The sequence below is a fragment of the Styela clava genome, chromosome 7 (genome assembly GCF_964204865.1).
Source record: "Styela clava chromosome 7, kaStyClav1.hap1.2, whole genome shotgun sequence".
Classification (NCBI taxonomy): domain Eukaryota; kingdom Metazoa; phylum Chordata; class Ascidiacea; order Stolidobranchia; family Styelidae; genus Styela; species Styela clava.
In genome coordinates, this window is record NC_135256.1 from 21364625 (window position 1) to 21375170 (window position 10546).

General features: G+C 37.2%; 1 protein-coding gene across 2 annotated transcripts; it reads left to right on the forward strand.

Moving 5' to 3' along the window:
* The first annotated feature begins 1840 nt into the window (after window positions 1-1840).
* On the forward strand, window positions 1841-4676 carry LOC120328451 (NXPE family member 4-like). Of its 2 annotated transcripts, none has more exons than XM_039394941.2 (3): window positions 1841-1945; window positions 2018-3036; window positions 3417-4676. In XM_039394941.2, the coding sequence occupies exons 2-3, from the start codon at window positions 2063-2065 to the stop codon at window positions 4417-4419; spliced, it is 1977 nt and encodes a 658-aa protein (XP_039250875.2). In that variant the 5' UTR covers window positions 1841-1945; window positions 2018-2062; the 3' UTR covers window positions 4420-4676. The 2 variants fall into 2 exon arrangements, with proteins under 2 accessions (XP_039250875.2, XP_039250877.2); XM_039394943.2 differs by having other exon boundaries at window positions 1857-1945; window positions 2142-3036.
* The last annotated feature ends 5870 nt before the right edge of the window (window positions 4677-10546 follow it).

Sequence of the window (10546 nt, forward strand, 5' to 3'; positions counted from 1 at the left end):
TCATGCATATCTAGTTGGCGCTATATGTATATTTTCGGCTGTATATGTATACCACGTTACCTACCCCACTCGATACAGATGCAAACTTGTTGTCGTCGTGTAACAGAACACATTGATCGATTGCTGCTGTCAATGAACATTCTCCATTTTTGGGTTCGTACTGTGGCATCCCAAGCTTGAGTAGAAACTGCGCAATATCTGCACAGTACACCCAAGTCCTTTTCTTCAGAGAAAAAACGCAAGTATTTTTTATGCTTATTGCGAAAGGAACTGATGCGAGCACTGTCAGAAATGAAATTTTTTTTCTTTCAATCTGGATGCCAACTGTTCGGCAGAGTCCTTTGGTATACTAAGGTCGCGAACTAGATCCTTCAACTCATTTTAGGAAAATGGATGTGGAGCATCATCTTCAAAAACAACTTCTTCTTTTTTTCTTGTCCTTTAAAATTGGAAGTATCTTCGTCACTAATGTCCGGAAGTTTTCCGAAGATAGGCACTAGAATTTAATCAAAAACAACTGAAGGACGACATGCTGATTGAAGATCAGAATACCTGAGGCTGCCCGGTCCTTCTGTTAATCCCAGTGAAATCAACAGCGCAGAAGTAGCAGTCAGTGACATGGTTTGTCGGCTTCCTCCAAACAATGGGAATTCCAAAGTTTAGACTCCTCTTGCCATTGATTCAACTAGGCAGAGTCTCGGTGCATGCCTTTCACATCACGTGTGTCGCCCAAACTTTATCCTGGTCACCAAGTTTGATACCAAAATAAGCATGGTAAGCACGGCTTATGAAACTTGTAACTAGTTTCCTATTGGGAGCAATGGTGTAGTTTCCACGTATGTAGTGAAGCAGGTCAATTTTATTTCTGCACGATATTCTGAACGAATCTATCTTGTTCACCCGCAAAAACAAAAAAGGTATAAATGGTCAGAATACACATAAAAAGCAAAAGCATCAAAAAGATCCTGTTGCCATGGTAGTAAACAAACATGATTGCTAGATTTCACACGCAACAAATTTAAAAAAATATTAATTAAAGACGGAAAATCAAAAAACACTTTTAAAAGTTAACCCAGTCCATAAGTAAAAAAAAAACGTATTCCACACGGCATTTTACCCCCACCAATTTCTTTTAAAATTCCCCAACTTGCGTACATGAGAACAAAATAATAATAATAGGAAATTAATACGAAAAACTTTTGAGTGGTGCGCCGAACACATGGGGAAAACGTGGAAAATAATTCAAGTATATGCTAGTACACAATTATTCTTATTATTATTATTATTTTCAATTCTTCATTTTCATAAATCAAATTATGACTTGTATCCTGATCCAATACTCTTTTAAGAATATTACCGGGCTTGTGTTTAAACCTAATTTAAACACAAAAAACGCTGTTTCATTATGTACTGCCTCAACTTACTTTTTATTTTGTGGTTTTCAAAGAGTAGTTTTATCGGGTTTAATTCGGTTATGAGCTTGAATATATCGATTTACATTTATAAATTTCCAGGCGGTCGAGTGGTGTATATATAGAGGACAGCACTATTTTCTTCCATGTGTATTTCTCTTTAACATCATTTCTGATTCACGAATATTTGACTTTACCCTCACTCACATTCGATTGTAATTTGGACCATGTTCGACTAAAGCCGTTTGCAGTACGACAATTATTTATTTCTATCGTAAATCGTTGGTGACATCACACCTGTATTTCTAAAAAGTTCGTGGTTAGACTGAACCTGTTATGAATCGAACCTTGAATATTGCGTCGCATAGCCTCCGGCTATACCTCCGAGAAGTATCGACGGTTGACCAAATGTGTTACCACTACAGCAGTCATTAATTTTATTTTAGAGTAATTTTTCTGAGTCAGTACCTTTTATTGAGAATTTCTGGCATTTATTCGATGTCAAATGGTTGTATAGTCTTGTTAATTAAATGGTACGTATACATTTAAATAATTTGGTGATATTCTGTAATTGTTTGCTTCAACTTTATTTGTTATGCGTTTAGATTCAGTAATATTTACAACCGGAAATAATATTGGAGTAAACAGTCATGAATAAGGAACAACTTGTGCGTTTATTATTACCACTGAACGCCCTTGTGATAATTATATTTGTCTATATTAACTTAGACATGAATATGGTGCATTCTGAAGAATTAGTCAACGACAATTACATGCACTTTGAAACAATTTTGTCGGCGAAGGACATCAAAAGCGTTGGAGACATCGAACCTCTTGAAAAAAAGAAAAGCAAAAAGAATTATGAAAAGAATAAGTTTTCTGATCCGTTGAAACATTTGAAAAACGATTCGTCGAAAAATCATATGAAATCACGACCCAGGGAATCACTTATGTCTCAGATAAAATCAAAATCAGGCGAATCGATCGTAAATGATACAGATGTCCCAGGAATACGTATCGACGCTAAATTGTCAGAAACAAAAACAGAAAAGAAATCGAATGAAGTGAAACATCATGTACCTCGTCTTAGCGACGAAGATTTCAATAAATTCAAAAAGTTGCATGTCCGTAGTGGAGAATGGATACGATTGTTTCCACATATTTTAAAATCTATTAAAAGCATCGAAGCTCTCGATCACTTTCCCACCTTTGAGGAAACAACATCAGCCGACCATTCCATGGTGACGTGCAGGCAAAGTGAGATCAAAGTTGGGAAAACTGTAAAACTGCACATTCAGGCAAGAGATTACAATAACAAAGCAAAACATTATGGCGGTGATTACTTTCGTGTGTTCCTGCAGAGGCCATCATTTAAAGGCGACGGAGTTAGTTGCACAATTACTGATAATACAGATGGAACGTATGAAGCCGAATGTCCGTTATTGTGGACTGGGAAGGCTCGCGTTACTGTTACCATGGTAAATCCTAGCGAAGTGGCATATATTTCTATGGTAAGGACAAACGCATACTCAGAAGCATTCCTGACAATGAACACATCATTTATTAACTCTAAAGGAGAAACTGAATATGCTATTTGTGATATGGATTTATCGGACAGATTCAAGTGAGTGTTATAATATATATTCTTGGGTTTAATCGTGTAAATAGTTTTATTTTCGCTCACAATTGTTCTTCGTATATCCCCTGTACATTAATTGGAGCGTTGGACCGTGAATACTGTGCAAACTATTACCGGTAACAGAGTGTCCGTTTTTGAACCAATTATGTAAATAAACTCTTGATTTTCCTAGTATTACATACATTCAAGACCTATAAAATATGTATATATTAGCTTTGGAATCATCAGACTCTGAATACTGGTGAAGATACTACTGGTGTGTTTTGATGCTATTTGATATCAGCATAGTTGAAGTAGTAAAACGCATAATTTGATTGTTATATCAAGTCGGATCAATTGTTTATTTGTTGTTCTTTTTTTTCCAGAAAATCAGAGATATGCGACCATTCCCACCCAAAGACTGGTGAACCATGGTTCTGCGCTAAACCGCCATCTGGTGAATGCAACCCGATAGCATATCAAGGACACCGAAAATTTGAGAAAAACATATTTCCTGGTGATAGATATTTTAATCGCAAACTTAATTCGGAAAAAGTAATAGGCAAATCTGGATTTACTATATCCATTGCAAAAATAACGACAACTTTAAATGATGATGAATTTACAAGCCACGTTCCCAACCAATTGCCGTGCAGCTATACCAAAGAGGATTTACATGTCCCATTGGATCCTGCTGAAGCCACGGGATATATCCATCAGGGCAAATGGAAATCTCTCGAATGCAACAACACCGTAACAGATCAAAGGTGGACAACTTGTTTAAATCGCAGTGCCATCCACGTTATGGGCGATTCGACTATTCTGGCCTTCTATCGCGCTATTGTAAATAAGCTACACGGTCGACATGGGGTGGACAAAAATATAAGTTGGGCGGAACCACAAAAAGGGTTTTCCAATCTTACCGACACAATATTTCACTTTACCTCCCACGGGCATCCTTTTCATGCAGAAGGCCCACCCGAAGCCCGAATGTACATTTACGATGCGTTGGATAAAATTGTTGATGTTGGACGCCCAACTTATGTCGTTTTCGGCCTGGGTGTGCATTTCGGGCGGTTACATCCAGATATTTATCTGAGGCGTCTCAAATATATTAAAATATCAGTGTCACGATTACGGAAGCGAGTCCCAGGCATAAAAATATTTATTTTGGGGTTACATTCAAATTGGCCGTGGATTTTTCAGCCGTGCTTTGTGCCATATCGACATGAAGTGCTGCTTCGCAATGAGTTCCGAAAATCTGAAGACGTTACTTTTGTACCCTTCTGGGATATGTTAGAAATTCTTGGAAATAAAGCTCCACACCCAGCTGGACGAATTATTAATCGAGAACTTGAGCTGTTGTTTTCCTACATGTGCAAAAATTGATTTTTAAATATGCATTTTTTTATCGCCTTTCGCCTAATTTTATTATTATTTATATTACAGATAGCGCTTTTTAGGAAAACTATGCTGAAATAATATTAATTTATGCCCGTTGTGTTGATTGATGGTGTTAAAACCTAAAGTTTAATATCAAATCATTGCGACCAAAGTTTTTCAATTTGAAACTTCTCGAATATTTTTATACCACACAATCTTTTATTTATTGAAATTCCTTCCAATTGACATAACATATTATGTTAGTAGTATGATTATATCATCTCGACAGTCAAGTCAAGTGGCCAGTAACAAGCTAGGACAACCTGGAAACATCTTCTGTCAATAATACTGGTAACTGGATATCTTCCCGCGCAGAGCTGTGGTCAAAGCGAAATTCTGAATTTTTTTTTTTTGGATAAAAAATGATAGATGGAGGGAATGCATATATATTGTCCAAGAGAGCATATTGAGCATTCACATGGCTGCATTTCACAAGTTGCGTGTAGTATCAAACCGAAAAGGTTAAATCGGGTGATTGAGACAAAAAGCCTAATTTTTAACGTGTTTGTTCAGGAAAACGCCAGGTTAATAGGCTCCAAAATGTGTACCTATCGTAATTAGAAAACAAGAGAGCATTGCTCAAACTTATGAGCCCGAAGGCCAAAACGAAGTTTTTCTTTGTTTTTTTACAAAGCGCTCTGCGAAGTAGTATATATAATTTTTTTCCAGTACCGGTATTTACTTTTTCAGGAAACTCGCGACTTCACTGACCACGAGATTGCTGAAATACGATCACGGAATCGCCATACGGTGCGCAATTTTTAATTTTGTAGTCGCCATCACACAAAATTTTGAAGTGTAGAACAAATCTCATACTACCCACTGAAATTTTAGAAATAAATAAAAGTAATAGCCACCTAGCGACAACAACAATCTTGAATCACTGAAAATTTCAAAGTAATTGGTTTAGTAGTTAAAAGGAAAGCGATTTTTCATAACAACAATAACAAGAAGAAAAATATCAACAACAACAACCTCAATTTAACAAAGTTACCCAGAGGTGCATTTCGTGTCCAATAGTAGCAAGTCGACACCAAAGTGAATACAGTACTCTGCGAGACGAGACCGTTTATCTTTAGAAATTTACTAACAAATAATGACTTGTTCCTATTTTCAAAAGTTGCACGTTTTTACTACCATAAATATGTGTTACCATCGCTTCTATATTCTCTGCTTTCTCGGTATCATGGGCCAATGAACGCAGACTTCTGCACAACGTATCAATTAAAATTGGTCAGCTGTAGGTGGATCCCCGTGGTCAAATGAATATCAGATGTACTACTGCTCGCTTTTGCGTTGAGTAGCCTTTCCATAGTCTTTTTCAGTTATTATTACTTGAGTTATTCTAAGAAGGTGTTAAAAAGTATAAGTAAGATATTAAACACTTGTATATCCTTACCATAGATAGCAATTTTAGTTGAGCACTAGCTCATAAAACGCTATTAAATAGGTACGGTGCGGTAACTCCCAAGGTAGGATAGACTTAGTATAATATGTCACAAACAACGATATTTTCTTGCTCTTATGAAAGGTTTATGGTTAATTAGGTGACGATTCTTGACTATTCAGCGGACTCATACTACTATGTGTGCATTATATGCATATGTGCATACGGCGGTGTGGCGCATCGTGCTAAGCGTTGGGAATACGCTCGCCACCGCATATCTAATTACCCTCCGTGGGATCGCAGGTTCGAATCCCATGAGGAGATGATTATGTGCGAGAGGATTGCCGGACTGCTCACCGCCGTAGGGTGGTTCACGTAACCGCTGGGCGGTTACGGCTACCTCTATCATCAAGTCCATGCCTCCGAAAACAAATGACTGGCTAACTAATCCCATACCCGACTTGGACTGGTAACCGGACAAGAGGCCGTGGTCCGCTATATGATTAAGCCGTCTTATCGGCTTTCCTCCCCCCAAGGGGATAAACATGTAAATCCTATCCTATGCTATATTGGCTACGGCATATTTGATTCAGAAAATAATGGCTGTTTCTGTAATGCACGTTTGTGTGAAAGAGGGGAAAATAATCAATTTTACTGATGTCAGTTGGTCTATATTCATAGAACCTGGGAAGCAATGATAAGTTATGCCGGAGTTGGAAGAAAGTAGCATTGGAAGCAATTGAGAGGTGAGAAATCAAGTTGTAGACCGACAGTTGATGTTTCAAAATATAGTATATAGGGCTATAGGCCATAGGACAATTCAGACTGTGATATATCGAGATTCAGTGTAGATAGAGTTTAGCATGCAAACACTGCAGGACTGTAGTACATCAGACAAAATGCATTATGGGTATTAGTCAGTATTTAGTGGTATTTTTACAGTCATGCTGTTCCAAAAATGACTTTCTTCCTCGTTTTAGATACTGTTTTACAAAAAAAAAATGGCAATATTCCAACAATCCAACCTGACGCAGGCTGTAATCCGTGCTGCTATCAGCGCTAAAGCGTAAAGGTATATGAGAAGATAACAGTTGCAAACAGCTTAGATGGGCTATTCATATTAAAATACACTTTTCTGGAATTGAAACTGCCCATCAGACTGATGTTGGAGAACTTCATTGAGTTTTTCAATTCATTTTTTTCTCAACTATGAAGATCTTTTGAGGTTAACAAGGCATTAATAAATAAAGCTGAGGAATTTGTTTGTTCACTGTATGGAGAGGATATGAAAAATGTAAATGATACCAGGGCAATTCTTTTCAAAACTTGCAAACATATGGATTACCGTATACTTTTTCACTCAACATTGATTCACTGAAGAAGCATGTTCTGAGGGCAAATTACTAAGCAGGACTTCATCACTGTTGCGTGAGTGTTGCCTAGAATCAAGGCCAATTATTCTCCCACCTATTGGCCATGAATTGGTTCTTGATGATGGTGTTTTGCGGATGAATTGATGAATCTACTTCCAGCCCCCAAACCAGTTCTTGAATTGGCAAACTACAAGTGTGAAAAAAGGGGGTCAAAATAATTTATGCACGTGTGCCAAAAACAACCTAAATTACACGGATTTTTATATCGACTGCAAAAACCACAGTACATTTATAGAGGAAAATACGATATTCGATGAGGATTTCGGAAGCAATTCAGAGGAAAGTGAATTAGATATTGAAGTTGATTTAATAAATATTCTATTAATATTTTTTCAGACATCTGTTAGTGTCGAAGGTCCTGTTTCTACAAGTAATATTGCCTTTATTTCAAATACACAACCACCAAAACTGAAAAAAAAAAAATTGTAATTTTGCTGTTCACTATGTCATGTACATACGTATTCATCTGATTTCTTGACTTTTTCGGTAGATTTCTCCTAGAAATACCCGATTTATTTGTGTTTTTGTGCTCACGATGTTAATTTGTGACTTCGTTGCTTAAAAATAAATACGTTGGATAGTTTCTATAAAATAAATGCAACCTCTTTATGCTGTGTTGTTGTGAACCTCTGGTTATTGATTTTCTGGGAACCCCCTTATATTCAATTTCGCATCAGGATTTTGAAACAAGCTGTAATACGTTCAGTATGTTCATTTTCATACAAAATTGAAGAGTTTATTTAGTTACCAGATGTGCGCTACGAAACTCATTTCCTGGTCGTTTTTCAAGGCCCTATCCGTGGTAAGGATCTACAAGTGTTTAATATCTTTCTTATACTTTTTACCACCGTCTTGGTTTATTGTCATTGGTATAACATAACTTAACTACTAAAACTAAAAAAGACGATGGAAAGGCTACAAACTGAGATTCATCCGCCCGCCCAGCTGATCAAATTTTAATTTTTACGTCATACAGAAGTCTGCGTTAATTGGTCAATGTTGCCGGAAAAGTAGAGAATATAGGGCAGATCGTTGCGCATATTTTTGCAGTAAAAGCGTCTTGTTCGTAAAACGTGCAATTTTGGAAATGGGAACAAGGTATTACTTGTTACCAAATATACAAGAAACATTTCAGAATTATTTCCAGGTAGTGCCTTATGTGCGCTACTAAACTCATTTTCTAGGCGTTTTCCAGGGCCTCGTCTCACGGTCGACACAGCCCGGTTCATTTTGTCCAAAATCGACCCACGTTAGGTCATATCTAGTTTACTGAATGGATAGGATAGGATAGGATTTGCATATTTATCCCGGGGGGAGAGGAAAGCCGATAAGACGGCTTATCCATATGGCGAACCACGGCCTCTCGTCCGGTTACCATTCCAAGTCGGGTATGGGATTAGTTATATTGTTTGTTTTCGGAAGCATGGACTTGGTGGTGGAGGAAGCCGTAACCGACCAGCGGTTACGTGAACCACCCAACGACGGCGAGGAGTCCAGCAATCCTCTCGCACATAACCATCCCTGCATGGGATTCGAACCTGCGAACCCACGCAGAGTAATTAGAGGTGCGGTGGCGAGTTAACTATGGTCATATGCTAATCTATTCAGGCAGAGACAATGCATAACAATGTTATGTAATATCTATGTTTTTTTTATGTAACTATTGTACATTTATGACTATAATATCTTAAATATTTGATAATATTAAACAACTGAATACTATGTATTTGAAAAAATTGGATGATACTGATGCTAAATTAATGGAACATACAATGATGATGGGGGTTATATTGGATGGTGATGTGTAATGTGATGAACTTTATTGTATTCTTGTATCAACACATATCGAAGAATAAAAAAATAAACATCTATGGTTTAGAGGTGTTTTGGCAAGCGACAAATTTTATTTGCAAAACTTGGTAAAGTGTGTCTAAAAGCTTACCGCGTGTTTTAGCACACTTCAAAATGTTCATTCCAACAGCAGATTTTCAATTCTTATCCGAACTGTTCTCTAACGCGATATCATCAATCAATTATATTCAGACCTCAGACTGGACATTGCAGGCTCTCCGTCTTTTTAATATAGGCTGTCACCCAGATGCAGCTCTCCTCCCACTGAGGGTGGTTCACACGACCGCTGGTCGGTTACGACATCCCCCAACACCAAGTCCATGCTTCTGAAAACAAATGACTGGCTAACTAATCCCGACATAGAATGGTAATCGTACGAGAGACTGTGGTTCGCCATATGATTTAGTTGTTGCACCTGCAAATGCAGCCAGATAGCTGAGTAGTGAGCGCGTTGAGAGAATACCATGACGCATCACTCAAGCGTAACGAGAGAACTGTGTAACATAAATAAACAATGACGAACACAGCGTGAGCAAACTATATTAAGTTAACTATGATACCAGAGCCATTATATAATGGCTCTGATGATACTGCAATTTTTTTCCATTTTCCAATTTTCCATTCCATTTTTTTGCAAGTTCAATTTCCATCGCGCCTAATAATACTAACTTGATGCTGATGCATAACTTTTTCCAATTTTTTGTACACCCGATATCGTTTATTATCAAAGTGTACGTATAACGCGAGACTTAATCAGATATCAGGACATATTAGTATTTAGTGATTGTATGTATGTTTATTCGTCTCGTATTAGTGATACATAGATAAATGAATTCTTCGTTGGAACAACTATGAATAAAATGTATACCATATTAATAATGTACTGTTGGTAATTCTTTCTGATATTATTTTATCTGTTATTTTTCATTTAAAAAATAAAATAAATGAACAATTATTATTATTTGAGACGGGATGCATGCACAAGACCTACTGGCCTAAAACAAAAATGTGCTGCATGCACCTCTTTTGACAAATATAAAAAAAAACATTAGATTAAATAGGCTATGTATAATATGGTCCCTTATATCTATATATAGACAGTGCAAGGTGGGGCGATGGGTGGGTGGGTGGTTGGTGTGGTGAAAGTGGTAAGAGAGGAGTATACAAAACTGTTTATACAGGGGAGTTTATAACACAAGGCGATATATATAAATAGAGACAACACAACACCGAATACACATAAACATAATAATGAAATTAAAATTTAGGCGTGTTTGTCCCTCACTTTGAAATTGTGGCATATGTGAAAAATTGACTCAAAACAATTCATGGTCTCAAATTTTAAATGAACCGACCCGGGAATAAATCTCGACTCTCGAGCAATCATTTGCGCATAATGAGG

Coding starts and splice junctions, on each gene's coding strand:
- LOC120328451 (XM_039394941.2), top strand. CDS start 2,063: ATGAATAAGGAACAACTTGTGCGTTTATTATTACCACTGAACGCCCTT. Junction 3,037..3,416: donor GATTTATCGGACAGATTCAA/GTGAGTGTTATA, acceptor TTTTTTTTCCAG/AAAATCAGAGATATGCGACC.